Genomic DNA, 23,718 nt, shown 5'->3' with positions numbered 1-23,718 from the left:
ACATCAGAACCGTAGGAATTAGACACATATGGTTTCTCTAAAAATTTAAACACAAGACAGTCATTATGATATTAAAATAAGAAAGTCTCCAATAAAAATTAATTAGATATTAAAAATAAAAAGCAAACCTTTATGGTATTTAACTCTACCAAATTGCATGAGAATAATCATATGTGATTCATCAAAATGGTCAACAACATACTTAGAGAACTGTGATACGTAATCACCCCAAAGAGTAACGTAAACACCGTCACCGCTGTAAAAATCACAAATATTATAACAAAAATTTTATAGTGTTCCACAATTAAGAAATATTAATACAAACTGACATATAAATTAATGAAATACATCTACCTGATATCAGAAACCTCCATAGTTAATCTTACATTTCTTTTTACATCTCTCAGATTAGAATTGTTATCTTTAAAAACATGAACAACATGTCCAATTATGTCTGGAAGACATGGGATTAAAGAATTAGAATTACAAAAAATGTTGATAAATAAAAATAAATAAACTACTTAAATAATACCTATAGTTGCTTTCAACGGGATCTCTTTATCAATAACTGACTTGAATGAGTAAAACTTAAAACCGAATGTAGGACCATCAAACTGGCTACAAGGATTAACATGGGTACTGGAGTTTATCACTAACTTATAAGGGCAGTCGATAACCTTGTAATTAGACGCATTAGATCCAAGGCTAGGGTTGACTATAGTTAGTGTAGCATTCTCGTTTAAATAACGTTTAAAACGGAATATATCTTATTTAAATACTGTAGACTGCATTCGGTTACCCTGGATTTTTAAAAAAACAAACAACAAATTATGAAATAATAACAAAAGGGACAAAAAATAATAAACATAAATGGTAAAACTAAACATTACCGATTCATCCATAAAAACCATCTCAATCAAGAAATCTTCATTAGGTTTAATGTTATCCTTGATACTCCAAACCTTCAACACTTTTACCTTAATGGTAGATGGAGTAGATCTAAGAACATCAATCTCGTGTAACATAGTAAACTTCTGGGACTCCATTGACCTTAAGAAATAAGAACACAATGAATTAGTAACGTATAATGAATGAAAAATGTGAAAGATAAATCAAAAAATATTAAAAGAAAACTGACATTAACTTGTATGAAGAAAAACAATGGAGGTTATAATTGTTCTAGGTGATTAGAAAGCTTAAGAAATGAACGAATATATAGTGTAAATTATTGAGTTATTTATGTTAAATTGAATATAAATAGAAAGGATTTTGAATAATGGGAAAATATAATTCTTTACATGATATAACAATTCAAGGACATTATTATTTTGACTAATGTGTTTTGGACTAAATTTAAACTTGATTTCACATATATTGTTTAAATCAAATAAAATATATTAAATAATATGTAAAATTTGAATTACATAGAATAATATAAGTTTAAACATTTAGAACCAGAATTAATGTAATTTGAATCAGTTTTGACTAGCTTATGATGTTTCGTGGAATTGATTTTAGGAATTAATGTCCTTGAATTGTTAGTTAGAAACAAAAAAAGAAAACATGTTAAAGTAGGAAACAACTCATTTTTGACGGTATATTAAACGAATACAAAGGAAACTTGTTAGTCAAACAATTAATATTCATATTTATTATAAATTAAAATTATAATTCAAATCATATACCAAAAATGTATAGAGATACAATAGATACATTCTATAACCTGATTTACTTATTTATAATTGGTAAAGTTGTTAGTCCGTATTATGTATTATTATTTATAGATTAAGAACATTTAATTTTAAATAAATTATTATGATTTGAATTATGGAATTTATTATTTACAGATTTATAGATTAAATTTGAAAAAAGAGTAATAATTTTAACTTAATTTTAATTTAATTTTTATTTCGTTATAATTACAAATTAAGAAATATTTAATTGAGGAAAGTCAATGTATAATATTATTTTATTAGGGTTTAAATTCTATAATTAGAATTTTATTATAGATGGTAATGACAAAAATTAGGAAATAATTAATTGAGGAAAGTCAACGTATAAAACCGAATTCGGTTATGTCCACAAATTAGGAAAGTCATATTAAATAATTAGAATTAATGAAATAGTTAATGGTGTAATTTATTATCAAAAACGAAAACAAATACTATTAACTTTTAACTATGATATATGAAATTGAAATATTGTAATGCATTAATAAATTAAATCTATACTTGAATGTTTAATAAAAATACAAATACTTCGGTCTTCATCAATAGTGATATTAGTATAGATGAGTCGAACAACAACCTGAAATAATAAAAATGAGAATTAATCATTATATTGTGGACTTTTAAAAAATAATTATAAAACGAAAAATTTAAAACGTGTTACCGGAAAAACGATATTGTCAGAATATCCATGGTATACCGGAAAAGCGATAATAGTATAGATGAGTCGAACAATAACCTGAAATAATAAAAATGAAAATTAATAATTATATTATGGACTTTTAAACAATAATTAAAAAACAAAAAATTAAAAAGGTGTTATCGGGAAAACGATATTGTCATAATGACCATGGTATACCGGAAAAGCGATATTAGTATAGATGAGTCGAACAATATCCTGAAATAATAAATTAGACAATTAATATATATATATATATATATATATATATATATATTATTGAGTTTTAAACAATAATTAAAAAGAAGGAAAATTTAAAAGGTGTTACCGGAAAAACGATATTGTAAGAATGACCATGGTATACCGGAAAAGAGAAAGAAACTTCTATTAATCATGAAAGTTCATATTTTGATTAATTAACAAAGTTAAATGAAGTATTGAAACAAATATAAAAAAATCATCGTTATAAACATGATAGGAAAAATAAACCGGCAACACTTACCGGAAAAAACTTAAAACGTCCACATATCACCTTCATGACCGTGTATCGTGTCACCAACCTAAACTGATTTTTTTGAAATCAGTTATATCTGAAAATAAACATATAGAACTTATAAGAAAGAATAACCGGAAAAAATAATAAGGTTGCCAGAAATTAATTTATTGTAGTTTACCTTGGATCGGAAATATTAAGCAGAAATAAGAGGCTAAGAGCGGCCATTAGGGTTTGTGAAAAGTGTAAGCAGAAGAATTTAGACTTAAATACAGTATTTAAATTTACGGGTTAATGGGTTAATGGATAATGAAGACCCGCGAGAAATTAAGCTAATATGGGTTAATAGGTTAATTGTGGTTTAATTGCTGAGTTGGAATGATTAAGTAAGGAAATGGACGACATGGAGGTGAGGTGGCATCCTATGTGGACACCCTAAAATGGTGCCATGTAGAAATTGTGTCCTACATTAATAGTATGTATAGATCACTAAAAAAATAAAGCAAACAGAATAGACGTGAAGTTGTATCATACATCCATCGTGTTTAATACTATCAACTTTTTATAGAATTGGGACAAGAATTAATTATATATTAATACACCTTTTTTCTGAAAGTGAATTTAATAGATCCAATTAAAATTAGAATAAAATAAAATGAATTACTTGAATACTTTCGGCTACAATGATATGACAAAAGAAAAGAATATTGTCGGATTCAACAAATCATAACAAATATTACAACTTTGAATAATGCAAAATACGACCACACAAAAATGATCAAAACAAATCTTCCAACAAACGAGAATTTCTTTGTTCATTATTAAAGGTGTTGCTAGGACTTCGATGCGGACGTCTTTTGCTAGGTGTTTAAAACCAAAGGCTGCAAGTTTGCTTAAGGCGTCAGCCTGTTTGTTCTCACTTCTCTTGATGTGTTTCATCTTGCATGTGGCAGAAGTTGCCATTAGCGTTTTAGCTTGCGCTAGGTATGATGCCATCTTATTGTCTTTTGCATCGTACGATCCTTCAATTTGATTTGCCACTAACATGGAATCCACATGTGCTTCTAAGTGGCGTGCCCCTAGCTTTTTAGTTATTCTCAACCCTGCCAACAAAGCTTCGTACTCTGCCTCATTGTTTGTGCTTTTGAATTCTAGGCGTAATGCGTACGTGAAGTGTTGCCCTTCTAGGTTGGTTATCTTTAGGCCCGCTCCAGCGCCTTCATCGTTGGAAGCTCCATCTGTGAACATCTTCCAGACTTCATCTTTTACTTGATCTACAGGGGTTTCGATCTCTCTTTTGCATTCTTCCTCCTTTTCTTGTGGGATTTCTGCGATGAAGTCGGCCAAAACCTGGCCCTTGATTGCTGGCCTTGGTTTGTATTCGATGGCATGTTCTCCCAATTCTATTGCCCATTTTGCGAGCCTTCCAGACATTCCGGCTTGCTTAGCACATTTTGTAAGCGAAAGTTGGTGACAACATGTATCGGATGGCCTTGGAAGTATCTTCTCAATCGTCGCGTTGTCTGGACCAAGGATAAGACTAAATTTTCCAAGGTGGAGTATCTTGTTTCTGCGTCTGCCAGAGTGTGGCTTATGTAATAAATAGGCGTTTGAACGTCATTTCTCGCCACCATCAAGATTGCGCTGACTGTTCTTTCTGATGTTGCTAAGTACACTATTAACGGTTCCCCAGCTTTAGGGGCTGTAAGTGTTGGTAATTCTTCTAAGCGTGACTTAATTTCTTGGAACGCCGTTTCTGCTTCTTCGGTCCATCTGAATTGAGATTTCTTGAGGCAGTTTCTCAGGGTTGAGACGAACGGGAATGATCTTTCCGCATGACTAGATAAAAATCTATTCAATGAGACTAATCGGCCGTTAAGCGTTTGCACTTGTTTGATCGATTTTGGCGAAGGCATTTTCCGCACGGCTTCCAATTTTTCTGGGTTGGCTTTTAAGCCACCATTTGTCACGATTACTCCCATGAATTTTCCTTCCTCCATGCCGAAGGAGCATTTTCCTGGGTTAAGCTTCATGCTAATTGACCTTAGAGTTCCGAAGGTCTCCTCGATATCCTTTAACATGGCTCCTTCCGTCTTGCTTTTGATGACCAAGTCGTCCATGTAGACTTCCAAATTTCTTCCAATCTGAGGTTTGAACTCTCTGTCCATCAGCCTTTGGTAAGTAGACCCGGCGTTCTTAAGACCAAATGGCATCATTTTGTAACAATATGTTCTGCTGTTCGTTCTGAACGCCGTTTTGTCTTGGTCTTTTGCCGCCATGTGGATCTGGTGATATCCTTTGTACGCATCTAAAAAGCATTTGAACTGAAAGGGTACTAGCGCGTCAACTTTAAGGTCGATCTCTGGCAGTGGATAACAATCTTTTGGACAGGCTTTGTTAAGATCTTTGAAGTCTATACACATGCGCCATTGACCATTTGCCTTGGGTACCATTACTGGGTTGGCTACCCATGTTTGGTACTGGATTTCTCTGATTATACCTGCATCAATCAATTGCTGAACTTGTTCATCACATGCTTTTGCCTATTCTGGTCCCATTTTCCTTCGCTTATGTACCACCGGAACGAAGGTTTGGTTAACCTTTAACTCGTGTTCCGCTTTGCTTCTCGGGACCCCCGTCATATCTGCCGGAGTCCAGGCGAATACATCAATGTTTTTTACCAACAGGCTTTTGAGTGCCGCACGTGCTTCCTCGGAGATGGTTTGTCAAATGGTTATGCTTTGCTCTGGGAATTTTTTGTTGAGTATCCATTTTTGCACTTCTCCGGTTTTACCGAGTTTAAGCGTCTTTTGTGGCGGTGTTTTTCTCTTCACCATGTTACACTCTTTGTTGGCGTGGATCATTGCAATCACGGTCGGGTTTGGTACCTCTACTATCCCATGTGCTGTTGACGGGGTAGCATTGAAATCACCAATGGCCTCTCTTCCCAAGATTATATCATATTGTGGGTGGGGGGTCTCCATTACTAGGAAATCGACGTCTTCCGTTCGCGAATGGAGCCCATCACTTAGCTCAACTGGGAATGTCAGCTACCCCAGCGGGTATGCAATACTTTGGTTGAACCCCGTGATTGGAGCGTTAACTGCTGTCAACCGACGTTTGTCTTCTTCGTCTACCAAGTCGAAACATTGGCGGTACATGATGTTGGACGTTGCCCCCGTGTCAACAAAGAAACGCGGCGTCCTGTAGTTCCCGAAGACAGCTGTGATCACTAAGGGTGCTTTCTTGTTCGCCCCTCCTCTTACTCTTGGGAAAATGACTTGTTCTTCTTTCCATGGCGCCCAATCTGTTTTTCTTTTCTTGTTTGAACATTGCTTAAGATCATATTGGCGTGTAGATCTTTGATCTTCTTTTCCGGTTTTCCACCATCTCTTGGGGGTGGGCGTCTGTACTTCCCTCGTATGTTTCTGACAAGGTGATCCAATTTGCCATTTTTGACGCATTCTTCGATCGCGTCTTTTAAGTTGATACACTGGTTTGTGGAATGGCCATGTTGCTCATGAAAGTCGCAATAACTTTTCATATATGTGCACGGCCCCTATTTAACTGGTGCCGGTTTTTTCAGTTGGATCCCTTCGTTGTACATTATATGGGCTGGACTTTTTGTCAGCGGAGTCCACCTGGATGCGTTCGTTTGGGGCGTACTCGACTGACCCTTTTGTCTTGTTTTGGACGGGTCGAAGGTAGACTCTCTGTCACTGTTCAACCTTGACCACACGGAGGACATTCTTTTGCCCTGGCGGGCCCTGTTAATGTCGTTTCTGGCGTTATTCTTTGTCAGTTCTTTTCCCAAGCTTTTTTCCATCCGCGCGTACCTTTTGGCCGCGTTCATAACGTCGTCTCATCGCTGCGGCATGCCATCTCTGCCCGTAAGGTTACGTATAAGATCGTCACACTTTACGTTTTGGCGAAAGGCTGCCCGCAGAAGTTCTTCACTTACGCCGCCGATGTTCAGGCCTTCTTGGTTAAATCTTGTGATGAAATCTTCAAGCGTTTCATTGTCTTTTCTAACGACATTCAAAATGTCCGATGGGTCACTGATGTGTCGTCGTTGCTGGCTAAACTGTTGAGTGAACTTTTTTGCTAGGTCTTCCCAGCTTGTAATTTGGCCATCTAGCAACCTTTCAAACCATGCTCTAGTGGCTCCCACTAGGGTTAGAGTAAATATGTGGCACCATAACGGCATGGTCCACCCTGATACTAAACCCACAGCCGTGAAGGTTTGCAAGTGATCATCTGGATCTGAGATACCATCATATTGGCCCACCGTTGGCGGGATCTTGGGATTTTCTGGTAGCTCTGCTTCGGCTATTCTTGCTACAAACTTTGATTTTCCCGCCGATGTTGGCCGGTATGGTTTGGAAAAATCAACGGCCGCTTCTGGATGATATTTTACCAATTTTCTGGCGTCTGGCACTCTGGCCCTTTCCAGCTCTCTTCATAGTCCGGGTCATCTAGGCATGAGTCTGCCTTTAGATTTGACTGCTGTGACTTGTCTCCTGCTTTGCTGGTTTGCTTAGCAGGAGATGTTTTGGTAAAAGGCGTTTTCACATGAGCCGGTGTTGAGTTTTCTTCAGATTCCTCTTCTTCGCTGCTACTAGAAGCTGTATCAAACAGTGATCTAGGTTTCACAACGGACGCCATTTTTTCTTGTACTTTGTCTCTTAGCTTTGTTGTTCTACCTCGAGCCACGCCATGATGTCTGGCGGCATGGTTGCTTTGGAACGTGTCTTCACTTTTTGTTTATATGTGTTTGTAGGATGAACGGTGGAGGTGTTTAGAAGACCTCCGCCTATATCCTCTACGTCCAGATTTTCAACGTTTCCTTCTAGGTTGGCTTTTTGGCCAACCTCCTTTGGTGTAGTCTTGCCACTAATCTAAGTCAAGAACGGAGTGAGTTACTGTTCTAGCTATATGCACGGATGGCGCCAATGAAGAAACACGAATCCACCCCTCAAGGTCTAACACGTTAGTCCGAGGGTAATGGTTAAGTATTCTACACGAGGGGTTATAAAACCTTCTTGGCACAGACAAGTGTAACCTGCAAAACAAAAACACCATGAGCTCGTTACGAGGAATGGGGGGTTTCTCTCGTAACCACCCTCCGGCGTGAAAATCAGTACTTGATAGTACGAAGTAGTATAATTTGATAGTGATAGTAGGAGAAAGTATATCCTTTACCATTTGGAGGTTTATTGGTATTTATAGCCGGAGGAGAGAGAGTGTGACCAACCACCTTGTCAGGTTTTCCACCAATAATATTCTCCATTCGTGCGGTCGTGGTGGTTGGTAGAAGTTGGTGGGCATCATGGCCTTTTGACAAGGACGTGGTTGTACTGTTTGTACCGTCCTTTATGTGTTGTCTAATCCCCATTGGTTTGGTGTTTATCCCTATGTGGGTTACCATCTTTTTGTCCCATGCTGGTGGGACCTTTGTATTACCATTCCCGAGGTGCCAGGGAAAGCAATATTGGACTACACTCTTCGCGCCATGCACTACGCCCGGCGCTAGTGATATTCTGGCGCCTAGTGTTCCGCCCAGCGTTATGCAGTTAGTGATACTTTGTCAAATGATGGGTTTCATACCCTACCTCTACAGTTGACAAGGAGGTCTAATGGGGCTTATTTATATAATATATATATATATATATAAGAATAGAGGGTATACCTTATTATTTTTCTTATTTATTCTTGTTTGTCACGCCTACATCATCTTAACGTCAACTTAGCTTTTATTCCATCATTTATTCTCACCTTTCGACCTCTGTTATAGTTCATCTTTCTCATTCTCCAACAATCCATTTTATTTAATATCAAAAAGAAATATAAAGAAAAGAATAAAAAAGGATTAGTGGATGGGGCCACCACCCTTCAAATGACGGGAATGACCACCCTCGTTTGGGTTAAATGGTTAGGGGCAGGGTGATGTTCAAATAGTGTCACACGTGATGTGGCATGCAAGATAGGACCAATGAGTGACCCAAACACACCCACACCCTTTGACCTAATTAAGCCTATATTTAATTTCTTAGCTACCAACCACAATCATGGTTTAAATCCTTGTATTATGTAATTGTAATATTGTAGTGAGCAATAATAATTGAGAAACACTAGTTGTAGTCGTGAATGTAGGTCATCTTAACCAAACCATGTTATTTCTTGTGTCGTTTATTTTTTGCTTTTGTTTGTGCGTGTGTGATTGTGTGTTCTGTTATGTAAGGCTTTGAGCGGTACCTAAAAGCATCGTTTTGTTTATATCGTTACGTTGTATTTCGATACGGCACCCGATTTGGTAGCAATTTGTTGTGTTGGTAACGCTATCGGTACTCGTAACAAATAAATTAAATCGGTATGCGTACTGGTACGACTAGTGGTTACGATTGGAATTATGAAGTAGGATAAAAGCTGACCCGATGCGATCGATGATGTCCGGTGCTCTGATTAAAATCAACGAAGTACGTGTACGGATAAGGACTCCTTAACCCTTATCAAAAAAAGGTTGATGAACTTTAAGAACCGACTATATGATTAATAATTAGCGGGGCCTATTTTTAGACATTAAATATGAAAGTTTCTGTTAAAACCTCTACATATCCCAAACATGTACGGAATACCGAAATACCCGTATTAGTAATATTAAGTACTGAATACCGAAATCCTTAAATCTTGACATCAATGTCTATACCAAATAGGCTAAATCATTAAGGGTATATTGGAAAAAAAAATCCCATCCTAGTTTCTAGAACCTAGCAACATTCGCTTTTATTGAATTATATAGCACCATTAGATCAATATATTTCAAATAGACAACTATTGAAAGGTTAAAAATGCACATATAAATGATATAATAAATTTCATCATTCACATGTCTAGCTAGTTAACTTGGTGTGGTGCAATAACTGATTTTGCTCCAATTGGAGTAGGGTTGAGACTTAAGGAACAAGTCCTTCTTTGAATATCAGTTGGTATTGGTAACTTAACATCAGTTGCCAACCCAATACTCTCAAGGAAATGGATCGTGTACCACGCGATATCCATTTGCCACCACTTTAATCCAAACCGTGCTGAATACTGAAACGCGTGATGGTTGTTATGCCACCCTTCTCCAAATGATAATATTGCAACCCACCTGTGTCCATGTCAATGGTCATTCGTTAATATTATTGTGAGCTGTACATATGTCTAAACGGATGAAGATGAAAAAGGTTACCGCCTACCAAATGTTCCGAGAAAGATCATTTGTGATCCATGGTTGTTGTCCGTGTCCGTGACAGATTGAGTTCACTAGACATGTTACATGAAACAGGCACACTGCTCTTACCCCCTTGTTTTCAGATAAAAAAAAAATACTCATTAATGATTTCAAATAAAGTACTCATTCTCCTTGAAATATTCTATACAAAAGAGTTTATAAAGATGGGAAAACCCCAAAATCTCCATCTTACTTTCAAGGTTCAAAGGAATGTGCATTTGACCAAACTAGGGGTGTGCGTGATGTGGTTCGGTGTGATTTTTGTTAAAACTGAACTGAAAACCAAAACTTCGGTCTTCGGAGTATTTGAAACCGTTCGGTTTCGGTTTTTACTATTTGATCTTGAAAATTTTAGGTCAAAAGAAAGTTTTCAAAAAATAATTAATTTAGGTATAAATTATTTTGTTAATTGTAAAATAATATACTATTAAACATTTTACCAAAAATATTTAAGTTACATGTTTATTAAATTCTTATAAATTATTTAATATAAAATATAAAATAACAAAAAACTAGGAATTCGGTTTTTATTATATGCAAAACCAAAACCGAACCGTTTGTTCGGTTTTTACAAAAACATAAAACCAAACCGTCGGTTTTTGTTTCGGTTCGGTTTTTCGGTTCCTGATTGGTTTTTTCGGTTTATTGCACACCCCTAGACCAAACAATTCCTCAAATGCCCATCTTCATATTGTCGGATGTGACAGTTTAAACATGTCAGACAGACGCATGTATTGTACACCTATAACAATCAGGCACGTGTAAAAAACTTTTGTGGGGCACCAAATTTTTGTGAGATCCGACGAACTTTTTATGAGTTCCGACAGATTTTTGTAAGTTCTGACTGATTATTCGACTTCTAAAGGATTTGAGTTATAACGGTATTTATTGTGAGTTCCGACGGAATTACTTTAAAGATTTCTATACAACGTATTTTATTTGACACGTGGCTTCGTATAATAGGCTGACAATATCGTCACCTGGCATATTTAAACAATCGGGCCCGACAAATTTAGTAGTGTAATTTGATAAAGTTTTGAAGAATAAATGATAGAAAGGCCATACCATTCCCCATACAACAAAAGGAACTCCTCCAAGTGCATATAGAATAAGTGCAAGGGCTAATGTATGTAAAGGTGAAGTCTTTTGTAAAAACTTATAGAACACTTGTTTCTCCAAATCATCCACAATTTTATGCTCCCCACACTATACCAATAACATGGAATGTGACCACTAATTGTATGATGAAATTAATTAGAAGTCATTTTAATAGTTAATAAGTTCATACCGCTTTTAAAATCTCATCGGTATTCAGCATCCATTTCATGTAGCTATACCAGAACCCTCTAACCGGGGTATGTGGATCCTTCTCTGAATCACAATATAGATGATGATACCGATGTATGCGCACCCAATATATTGGGTCTCCCTACACAATGCATATTCAATGAACCACTTAGATTTAGATATGACATAGAAATTTGGTTTTCGAGTTATTTGGTTTAGGACTTTGTTCCGTAATATAGGGGTGTGCGTGGTGCGTTTCGATGCGGTTTTTAACTAAAACCGAACCGAAAACCAAATTTTCGGTTTTATGATTTTTTAAAACCGTTCGGTTTCGGTCTTTTCGGTTTTCGGTTTTTGCTTTTTTGGTTCGGTTCGGTTTTGGATGCGGTTTTTTCGGTTTTGCTAATCAAGCCAAAACTTTTTGGAAAAAAAAAACTTGACCCAAGATATTGAAATTGGACATGGCATTTTTTTCTTTAAACTAATAATTAATAGAATATTGAATATTTGGAACTCAGATACTAAAAGCTAATAAAAGACACATTTAAAATTAAAATTTAAAATCAAAACTAAAAGTAATTATTAGTTATTAACCATATGCAGAAACTAAATATATTTGTTATTAACCATATGTTAAAACTAAACAAATAGTCATTGACAGATTTTGTAATGGTTACGATTAAGATATTATGGTTACTTCGATTTTTTTATTTCGGTTCGGTTTTTTACAAAATACAAAACCAATATTTCGGGTTTTCTAAAGTTCAAAACTGAATCGCCGGTTTCTAATTCGGTTTGGTTTTTTCGGTTCAATTTTTTTTGTTTTTTTTTTTTATTTCGGTTTTGTCTTTTCGGTTTTGTGCACACCCCTACCCCTACCCCTACCGCAATAACCAAAAACCTAACCGGATTCAGTAAAGTTCAAATTCAACTTTCTAGTAAGAGTTTGTTCACCTGAAGAGCTTGAAGCCCACAATAAGCAAATGTGTATTCAAGCCATTTAGGTATCTTGAAACTTTTGTGTGCTAAATGTCTATGAAATGACAAAGTGATTCCCAAAAGAGTCACCACATACAACCCGACCGCAACCCATAACGCTCCCCAGTTGAACGTAAACGGAGCCAAAACACATAGCAAATGCAATGCCAACAAATGCATCGCTACCAATATCGTGTTAACTGAACCATTCCATATCCTACTCACCCTCGGCTGCTCATCCGTCACCTCCAATAACTTGATCTCACCAACCTCACCACTTTCCAATGCCCGGTTAATAACAATTCTCGTTGCATTTCTTTTAATGTGGTCATTGGTGGTTATGCCAGTCGTTCTACGCAAAATGTGGCTTTGTTTAGTGAAGAGGGTGGATTGTGTGCGAGTTATATTGCGAAGATGGTGAAGTTTTGGTCCTTTTGGATGTAACTTGACAGTAGGCGTTGGCCCGATCAGTGCCATTGGGGGTTTGATTTATTTGATTGTTTTGTATATGAACATGCGTTATTAATTTATCCTAAGTTTACATGAAATGGAGTTTATACATGGTTATGATAGACACGACAACAAAGTCATGCAAATGTTACTTAGATTAACAAACACGTAAAGATAAAGAAGTTTATGTAGGGGAGATGTGATAAAGTTGACACGTTTTTTATTTTACTTTTTTTAAGTTTTAGCGTATTAGTAAATAAATGAAATGCTACGTTAATATCGCTATTTATTAGCATAGGGGTGTTACCCCCAAGCGTTAACAGCCACATGGCATCACTTTAGCAGGTCTAAGGGCGAGGGCGGTATTGGGTTAATGTGGAAGAGTCTAAGAGGGTGGACATTATGGGGCAGTGGCTGACATGGATGGGGTAGTTAACACCCCGACGTTAATATAATAATATTAATCCTACAACAAACAACCTTATAAAAATATATATTTTTCATTATTTCGAGCTTCAACTTCAACTATCATTTTCGATTATATTTGTAACAACTTTCTTAACTTATAAAATTACACTTTTCATCATTTAGAGCTCTGATATTTGTCACGAACTTCATCCTATTGTTAGACAAAATAGAATCCTACACATAACGAGTATTTCAACTATAAAATCTCAAAAACCGACAACATTCGATCCTAAGAAAACATGTGATGCAACAAACAAGAATCCTTCTTTGTCTTAACAAATAATAAAGTTGCATGTCTTGCCAATTACTAGTAAAATCATAATAATGCAACAGACAACATAGATGTAACAGAAGCTTGGGATATGAAACCTTTATGTGGCCCTATTAAACACACAATCAATATGCATACAATTCCTGGTTTTATGTTGACCCATTTGATAAGTTTCCTTAGCTATTTTTTTTAATCTTACCCATTTGAACATTGATATGTTACATAAAAACACATTCCAAATCGAGTCATCGACCAGTAAACAGGTAAAAAATATACTTGGTTTTACTATTTACATGCTTGATTGTAAATATGGTTTTACATTTTAGTTTGTGGGAAAGAATGGCATTTTTTTCCAAAACGTTTAGTACGTACGGGAAAATATAACAAAAAAGGCATGTATATATGGTTGTACAGTGGCGAAGCTTGGACAAGTTTGTCGGGGGGCCGGACTCAAAATGTATTGTGAAAATCATAAACTCGGGCGGGCCGAGCTCAAATTTTCGGCCAAAAACGGGTAATGTATTGTGAAAATCATAAACTCGGGGGGGCCGGGCTCAAATTTTTGGCCAAAAACGGATAAGTTTACACTACGTATACAAATTTTCGGTTGAATATCGGAAATATACACTACTAAGCGGAAAAAAGGGGGGGCGGGGCCACCCCTGGCCCTAGTGAAGCTGCGCCCCTGTGGTTGTATGAGTGGTGTCACATAGAAGGCATTCATTCATATATGTACTCAATATTATAAAACCATAAATATAGAAAAATAACATGTTACACGAATGTTCATATGGTATGACTATATTACGATGTTGGCCATTTTTTCGATATCTATGGTTTCGGTGTTCATGAATAACACGTAAATTTTATAAAAAAAGGCATATGTGGTTTCGACATTTATGTGAAATGACAGTTTACCCTTACTATTCAAAGACAGGAAAAAAAGAGTAAAAATTTTGTAAATTCATGTGAAATGATCGTTACATATTTACACTCACAAGTCACAACCTTGTAGTTACTCGACCTCAATTCACAACCTTCATAAAAACAAAAGACAACATATCGTTGTTTTGAAGATTTGTTGAGTTTGAATTCAAAACACTCGATTAGGGCCAATCCTTAGTTCCAGTTTAGTTCCTCTTTTGTCTTTGAAATTTTTGTTGACAATGGGGTGTGAAGATGAAGACGGTTTACTGCTTTCTTACATTTTGTTTTTAAACTATTAATAAGTGGTGTGTCAACATATATTTGATTATTTGGTAAATTATGATGAAAATCACCACCAAAATCATTTTCCCACTTGTACTCATTATGTGACCGTGGTTTTCTGAAAAAAATTTCCAAGTTTTTTCGCGTATAAACTCCTAGTTACAATCTCGTTAATTAGTATCTTTGATTGTGTACAAGTAACTTGCAATCCCGCTTTCGAAGTGAGGTGTTGCACATGTAATTGGGGTTTAAAAAATGCAACGCTAACTATGAATTTAAAGATTTAGTGGCATGAATCTCATATAATGGTAAGACATGTAAACGGATTTTGAAATATGCAATGGTAACGATGGCATGTAAAGATTAAGCGACATGAATTTCATAAAATGGTAAGAGATAAAAGTTAAGGACTTCTTAAACCTATAATAAATGTTTTTAATGATTTTAAGAAATGTTTCAACTATTTAGCTTGCCTCATTACTTTGAAAAAAAATGATTTAAGAAAAGTGTTAACTATTTTATGACTATTACCATTTTCATAGATGCACTTGTTTTCCAAATTTGGTGGATGTGCACACATGTGAGCAAAGAGTGTATCATTGGTGAGCATCAAGAGATGTTTGTTAACAAGAACTACGAATTAAACCTAAATCTGAACACTTAAATCTAGCTTCCCATCATTAGTCTTAATTTTTGTCAGTTTTAAAAGAGTCTCTCGTATCTATACTATATAATAAATAAAGGTTTTTAAATACCACATGTCATCACATTAGAGTGTTTCTTAACAAAGTTTCCCTCATCTCTCTCATATTAACTAGATCTCTTTCTTATTAATAGTTTTAGATTTCATTTTTTTTTCTTTTTAATATATCATTTTCTCTTTTTTAATAATTATTTCTCAATTTAAAAATTTTAATATCAACATAAATTTATTATTTTATTTTACATAAATATATTGTATTCATTATTAATATTAAACCTTTATAAGAATCAACTTTCATATTGATTTTGGATAATTATTTGAAAAATTAAGGTTTAAACATATTATATTAGTTAATTAATATTAATGTTTAACAAATGATATTACTGTCTGAAGAGCAAGCTTAATTAAAAATTTCAATAAACTTTAACTTATTAAATATATATGATTGCTTACTAAATTACAAATTTTTTCATTAAAACATTTAAAAGATCAATCAATATTTATGTATTCTCAGTGTTTATGTTAATTTAAATGAGCGGGTTTCTTTAACCGATTAAAGAATCAAAGATGGTTCAGATCAAAACAGTCTATGATTAGAATGAGTTTCGGTCCACGGTTTGGTTTATAAAAGTATCCATTTAAAATTACTTTTATTTATTTATTTGATCAACCCATCATTTATGTTTCATCATCTTAAAAATCCACAAAAAATGGAAACACTAGACTACATGTTTTAGCTTTTCATGTGGATAAGACAAATTATTACCCGAGGAATATAAATGTTAGACTTAAGCACACTGTTAATCCGATGATAAATTGACTTTATATATCAATTTATTCTTGAAGATTTAAAAAATATAGATTTCTTTAGTGAACGAGCAATACTTGCACCAAAAAATGAGTTTGTTCAAGAAACTAACAACCGTTGACTATCTATGTTTTCGATAGATGAAAACTATTACCATTGTTCAGATGGTATATGTCAGAAATAAAATTATACGATAAAACAAATTATTACTTTCCTAATGTTTTAAATGGCTTCAAAATCTAAGTTTGTCATAGGTTAGTCCCAAAAGCCGATGCTGAAGTGTTACTACTTAAAATATTAACTAGAAAAGTGACATATGCAATGAAAATAAACTACATGTGAAAATACAATATGGTAATCGTGTTATAGAATCTGAAATCATATCTGGAAGTAATATTGGAACTCAAATTTTGATTTTGAAAAAAAATTATATATCTTTAGATAATTAATTGTTTTTCAATTTCAAAGAATGAAATTTTCACCTTATGTTTATTACGCAATAAAGATAAATAAAAATTGACGCCAATCACTATTGGTTTGTTTTTTGGACAACATGTTTTAACTTTCAGTTATGTATTACATTATCTAGAATTAAAAGTAGGAAAAAAAAGTGAAACCATTAATTTAGTATATAGAGGGAAAAGTTACAATTAAAAGTAAGTCTATCATAAACTATATATTTATATCTTTTCAACATATTTTTTGTATTTCATATTATATTATTATTTAAAAAAATATTTATTTTAACCCGGATTTCACACGGATACATAACCTAGTAATAAATTATATACGATGTCAAGGATAGGATCAAATTTAGAGTTTCAACCTATGTTGACAACTCATTCAAGGTCCTAAATCTTGAGATATATGTTCTTAAACTCTTAATGGATAAAATTCGTTTTCTATCTATATGGAAAACTCTATTTTTTTTACTTTTAAAAGAACTCACATCAACAAAAGAAAGGTACTACAAACTAGAGGGACCAAACAGTCATTTCATCAATATACAATTTGCAAAGTCATCCCCTGTCAACAAACCACACACTCTTCACATGTAAGCATATAGTGTGTGAGCATGGGGATATGTTTATTAAAAAAAACAAGTAACGATAAGCAAATTCGGTATTGGTATCGATTTATACTGGTATCGGTATTAAATTAGTATCAAATCGGTACCAAAGTTTTGAGTTTTTGGTATCGATACAGTACCAGTATTTCTTGAATTTTACCTTAAATACTTGTACCGATCTTATCCCTATTAACAAAGACCGCAAGGAGTGCGGAATTCAAATTTGGATTGCTTAAGCAATTTAATAATTTTAGATGTAATAAGTTTTAAGTCTCTCATTTTGCAATTTACTTATCATAGAATCCACAAGTAACATCATTATCTATAATTTATATAATAATAAAATGGGAGAAACATGCATTAGTGTTTTGTACATTATGCATCCAAATTTGTACCATGTATTTATTCATTTTTATATAACTTTTATTTTTAACTTTTGGTCTCTACACTTTTTCATAGTTTACAAGTATGTCACAAAATATATTTTTCCAATTTACATTAGTGTTTTGTACATTATGCATCCAAGTTTGTACCATGTATTTATTCATTTTAATAACTTTCATTTTTTACTTTTGGTCCCTACACTTTTTCATAGATTACAAGTATGTCACAAAATATATTTTTCCAATTTCAACATTGGTGCCCTATGCTTTTCATCTTTTACATTTTTTTGTTTACGTTTGAATTTAACGAGTTAACGCACTGCAACACATGTGTGTGGGTGAACTTTATGTCTGTTTTCTCGTTTAACAGCCCCATCGCAACACGTAGATGTTAAGTTGACTTAGTTATTTTTTTTTTATATTTTATGTTTCAGTCTAATTTTTGTGTGTTAACCCGATGCAATGAGCGTGTGTGGTTCAATGTTTTTATGTCTACTTTTTGTCCAGTTTTCTTAATTGTTAACTTAAGTTACTGACTGCGGAAGAGGGGATGGCGAATGAAGGTGGTGGTGGTGATAATTTCATGCTTTCAAGTGGAGTGGATATGTAAATACAAATTTTTACACGTCCGCCGCTACGGGGGGTGTAAATACTAGTTTTGTTCTTTAATCATGAACAAATAAAGAAGTTTAAAGTTGTAAAACAACCACTAAAATCTAGCTTGACTATCATCAGTCTTAGTTTTTGTCAGTCTTATATAATAACGTACAATACCTAACATAGGATCAAATTTAAAATTTCCAATTATGTTGACAATTCATTCAAGGTCATGACATATATGGCCTTTAACTCTTAACGAATCAAACTCGTTTTCTATCTATAAAGAAAGGCATGAGATCTTCTTATACCACATTGGATTTTCACACACCATTTTCCACCTATACGATTCGTATAGGCCCCGAGACGTGTCAGTTTGTATCAGACCTATACGAGCTGTTGAAGACCCATACGACTCGTATAGGATTATACGGGCTGTATAGGTTGCAAAAAAAGCTGCTTTTGTGTCTCCGTGCACTCGTCAGTTGTTCGTGACCTGTACGGCTCTTATAGCCTTATACAAACCATATAAGACCATGTGGGTAGAGGTCCAAAATCGGTTAACTGGTTTTTTTGCGGAGATTAACATGTTAGACCAGTTTTTCAGGTCGGGTAGTAACCGATTTTGACCGGTTAGAGAAACGGTTTTGACCGGTTAGGCCGAACCGGTTAATAATAAGAAAAAACCTGGTTTTTAATATTATAATAATAATAATAATAATAATCGATTAACCGGTTCGGGAAATCAGTAATATAAGGTGGTTACTACCGACAGTTAGGATCGGTTAGTACCCGGTTAGGATTGGACCGGTTACTAATCGATTACATTTTTAGGTACTAACCGGTTAACCAGGTTATGTGTGCACCTCTACACGAGGGTGGTGTATGAAGATCACATCCGTCGTATAGAAAACACTTTGATCAACAAAAGAAAAATACAACAAAATATAGAGACCAAACGTGTCATTTCTACCAAACAAAATTTAAAAACTTATCCCGTATCAACAACCCACGCACTCTTCACATGCGTAGCAATAGCAGTAGCAATAAGCAAATACTATTATCATCATCATCATCATCTATTCATATCATATCATCTGCTTCACACCCAAACCCTAACTCACTTCAATTACAATATATATATACATATATGAGTCTACATTTCTGATTCACGGCCGCTTATCCAATCGATAGAAACAATGTCTGCGATTGTGTGCGGCAAGCGATCGTTCTTCGAAGACTTACAACAACCGTCATCTCCTCCGGCTTCTAAGAAGCTTCGCTGCTTTAGTTCTTCAACTTCTCCGGTTAGGTTTCCGCCGTCGCCGTCGCTCGTTGATAAGCTCCGATCAGTTTTTCCGACTATGGATAAGCAGGTTAGTGTTTTACTTAATATGAAATTATTCATTTCTGGATGTGTTTTTTATTATGTTATTAGATAAACGTAAACCCAGGGATTGATTAAGCTTTGATTATATATGATAATATGAATTAGAGTATAAGACAAGTCGGTTGTTAATTGAATTTATATAGATGAAGTTAGAGACCTAGAGTAACAGTCGTTAGGTTTTCGCCGTCTGATAATTCTCCCGGTGCGGTCGCTCGTTGATAAGCTCCGGTCGGTTTTTCTCGTAATTGAATGTTTTGAAGTATGCAATTTTGATTATGTGTATGGATTGATGTGATTTGGTTGATCTGTTATTAGATAAACGTATGGATTGATTAAGCTTTGACTATATATGATAATTGAATAAGACAAATCTGTTGTTTGAGTTGGATGTATATAGATGTGGTTGGAGACTTAGATTAATAGTTTTTAGTAGTGGTGTATTTGGTGGATATAATATGTTATTTGCAGTGTCTATGCCTGTGGATGTGTGTAAATGTGTGTAATTTGATCTGAATTGAACTATGTTTATGACAGGTTTTTTTGTGATTTTGTTACTAAATAGATATTGAGGTCTCGAGCCTAGTGTCTAAACAAGTGTGTAATTGTGAATTGTAATTGAACTGTGTTTATGACAGGTTGGTGTTGTTCATTTATCGTAATTGAATGTTTTGAAGTGTTTAATTACCTGTTTCTGAATGCTATTATTGATTCGGTTGATCTGTTAATAGATTAACGCGTGGATCGATTAATCTTTAAATGTATATGATAATATGAATGATGATTATGATGATGATGATGATGTTGTGTTACGCCCTGCTTGCGGTGCGCGCATATAATGTATATATGTGTGAACCCACGGGTGGTGATGATGATGATGATGTTGTTTACGCCCTGCTTGCGGTGCGCGCATATAATGTATATATGTGTGAACCCACGGGTGGGCAAAAGTGAAATTACACTAATTTTGACGTTATTTTACTAATCTCGTGAAAATAACGTTAAAAGTGGCGGAAGGTTAATCAGGCATCATGTGGTGGCGTTGATAGCCGAAAGACAAGTGTACATGCACCGATCAGCCGGTGTCCCGATGATTGAGTGTTATGTGCCTTATGTCCAAGGCTTGATGCAAAACTACTATCGAGCCGGGGGTCTCACCGGAAGCAGCCTCTCTATCCCTATGGGGTAGAGGTAAGGTTGTCTACATCTTACCCTCCTCAGACCCTACCATAGCTTTGCTATTGGCGGGATATACTGAGTACGATGATGATGATGATGTTGTTTGAATTGAATTTATATAGATGAGGTTAGAGACCTAGAGGCTAGAGTACCAGTTGTTAGGTTTTCGGCATTTGCTAATTCCCCACCGTCGCCGGTGCCATCGCTTGTTGGTAAGCTTTGATCGGTTTTTCCGACTATGGATAAGCAGGTTGGTATTGTTAATTTCTTGTAATTGAATGATTTGAAGTATGCAATTTTGATTATGTGTATGGATTGATGTGATTCAGTTGATCTGGTATTAGATACAACGCATGGATTGATTAAACTTTGATTATATATGATAATTGAATAAGACAAACCCGTTGTTTGAATTGAATTTATATAGATGAGGTTTGAGACTTAGAGTGAGTAACAGTTGTTTGTAGTGGTGTATTTGGCGAATACAATATGTTATTTGCAGTGTTTATGCTTGTGAATGTGTGTAAATGTGTGTAATCTTATCTGAATTGAACTATGTTAATGACAGGTTTTGTGATTTTGTTACTAAATACATTTTATAGGGGTAAGCCTAGTGTCTAAACAAGGCCGTGATTGTGAAAATAATATCTAGGGTGGTTCAAATGTGAAAATACAATTATGTAGGTGTATGGTATTCGAATCAGACTTGAAAAACTCAAAATTTGATTAGAATTTGATTCGGTTTGAAATCAATTTAGTAATCGAATACAAATTGATGTTTGAATTTCGAATTGAATACAAATTTATGATTTTAATTCAATTCGAAATTTGAATCTAAGTTATATAAAAAAAATTATGTGTGTGTATCCAACCTAAGCCCAAAGTCCAAGTATTCTTTTGGTGAATTGGAAGTGAATCGAGTTAGTTTGAATTCGAAGCAAATCGAATTTTGAATTGATCATGAATTCGAATTCAAATTGAATCGACCGAATCTATTTCGAATTGAATGCGTATCCAGGTTCAAAAGGTTAAAAATTGAATAATTTGGTTCGATTAATTTGGATATTCGAAATTGGATTCGATGAATACTACCTTAATATGTATACTAAATGGAAAGAACTAACCCTGTTTTCAGCTTCTGGAAGAAGCACTAGAAAAGAGTGGAAATAATTTGGATTCTGCCATCAAGAGTCTCAATGAGCTCTCTCTTGGATTTGTTAATGGAGCATCAGGTTCGCCTGCGCAGTCAAACACAATAACCGTTAAAGGTAATTCATTTGATTTTCATTATCAATTAACTGGGAAGAAAGGTTATGTGTCACTGTTTGATATCAAAATCAGTATATCTGGTCTTTCATTTTAAGAAATATCTTCTTGGTTATTTAATAGACAAAGTTTTTCCGTTTTTTAAACGTGCAGGCCCGGTTACTGATAGTGAAAATATCCCAAAAAATGGTGAAGACTGGGTTGAACTGTTTGTCACAGAAATGACAAGTGCCACCAGTATTGACGATGCTAGACTCCGTGCCAGGCGTGTACTTGAAAGTTTGGAGAAATCCATAACCGAACGTGCTGCTGGTGATGCAGCAGAAGCCCTTCAGAAGGTAAGTCCCCGAGAGTGTGTGTATGTGTGTGCACGCGCTATTCGCAGCTATCTTATTTGGTTGTTAATGTTATATTAATTTCAGGAAAATATAACCTTCAAGGGACAACTTGAAGTTCTTCTGAAGGAGAATGCAATACTGAAACGAGCTGTAGCCATTCAACATGAACATCAAAAGGAATATGATGAGCGGACTGTAGAAGTGCAGCAGTTGAAACAGTTATTATCTCAGCATCAAGAGCAGTTGAGGACACTTCAGGTCTGCACTATAACTTCATTTTATGCTTTCATTATATAAACAAGATATACATGTATAGAGCTTAAGTTGACTTTGTCGGTATTTGCAGGTGAATAACTATGCATTGACGATGCATCTAAGACAAGCTCAGGGAAACAACTCAATTCCCGGACGGTTTCATCCGGATATCTTTTAGCGAAGAGGTACAAAAACGTGTTTCATTATTGGCGTGGTGGATAGATTTTCGTTATGAGTATTGTTTGTTTGAAAGAGATCTACATTTGCCAGCTTAATGGGAAAGTAGATTGTAATCTTTTATATCTTCTATACACCGATTGATTGATGTTTTCGTTAAGTTAAAGAGTATAAGAACTTGGTTTCATAGTTGGAAATAATTCAACTTCTGCTTTCTTTTCTTGCCCCTATTATTAATCATGATCATGAAACCGAATGGCGGAATTTCATTTAGTTTTGAGAATTGTAATGCGAGTTCAATTCAATTGTTTGGAACTGAACCAGAAACATAGCGATAGCTTGCAAGCATTAAATGCCAAAGATTTTGGTAGCACAATCTGTCGATATCTTGCCTACATTATTCAACTAGCGTTTAGCTGTTGCCCGACTAATGGAATCACCAAAGGCATTGATTGCGCCTCAGCTATGATCATGCATAAATACTTCTCCCGATAGAGAGTGTTGCATTTAGTTCCCGTCTCATCTACTTGGAACTTTGTGCATTTAACAGACGTAAGGGTGGACAGGACACTACCCAAAAGTAGAGGTGGACAACAAAACCGGTTCCTGGAACCGGTTCGGTGGAACCGAACCGGTTCCTACCCGTTTTTCGTAGGAACCGGTTCGGTTCCGTTTCAACCCGACGATCCGGAACCGGTTTGACATGTTTGGAGGTGGACCG

The 23,718-nt window shown here is 35.0% G+C and overlaps 1 protein-coding gene and 1 pseudogene across 2 annotated transcripts; one reads left to right on the top strand and one right to left on the bottom strand.

The window, feature by feature from the left end:
* Positions 1–9,742: 9,742 nt before the first annotated feature.
* LOC143535650 (palmitoyl-monogalactosyldiacylglycerol delta-7 desaturase, chloroplastic pseudogene) lies at positions 9,743–12,914 on the bottom strand (annotated as a pseudogene). Its single transcript, XR_013135744.1, has 3 exons — positions 12,414–12,914; positions 10,138–10,244; positions 9,743–10,049 (listed from the first exon to the last, which is right to left on the bottom strand). The product of XR_013135744.1 is annotated as a palmitoyl-monogalactosyldiacylglycerol delta-7 desaturase, chloroplastic pseudogene (transcript).
* Positions 12,915–19,304: 6,390 nt separating this feature from the next.
* On the top strand, positions 19,305–23,242 carry LOC143536869 (uncharacterized). Its single transcript, XM_077030771.1, has 5 exons — positions 19,305–19,771; positions 22,097–22,229; positions 22,381–22,565; positions 22,650–22,823; positions 22,912–23,242. Exons 1-5 carry the CDS (start codon positions 19,595–19,597, stop codon positions 22,996–22,998), a joined length of 756 nt encoding a protein of 251 aa, XP_076886886.1. The 5' UTR covers positions 19,305–19,594; the 3' UTR covers positions 22,999–23,242.
* Positions 23,243–23,718: the final 476 nt, after the last annotated feature.

Source organism: Bidens hawaiensis, unplaced genomic scaffold (assembly GCF_021521415.1).
Source record: "Bidens hawaiensis isolate Kalapana, Puna unplaced genomic scaffold, B.hawaiensis_p1.1 tig00000780_1, whole genome shotgun sequence".
Lineage (NCBI taxonomy): Eukaryota > Viridiplantae > Streptophyta > Magnoliopsida > Asterales > Asteraceae > Bidens > Bidens hawaiensis.
This window is presented reverse-complemented; position numbering and strand designations above follow the sequence as displayed.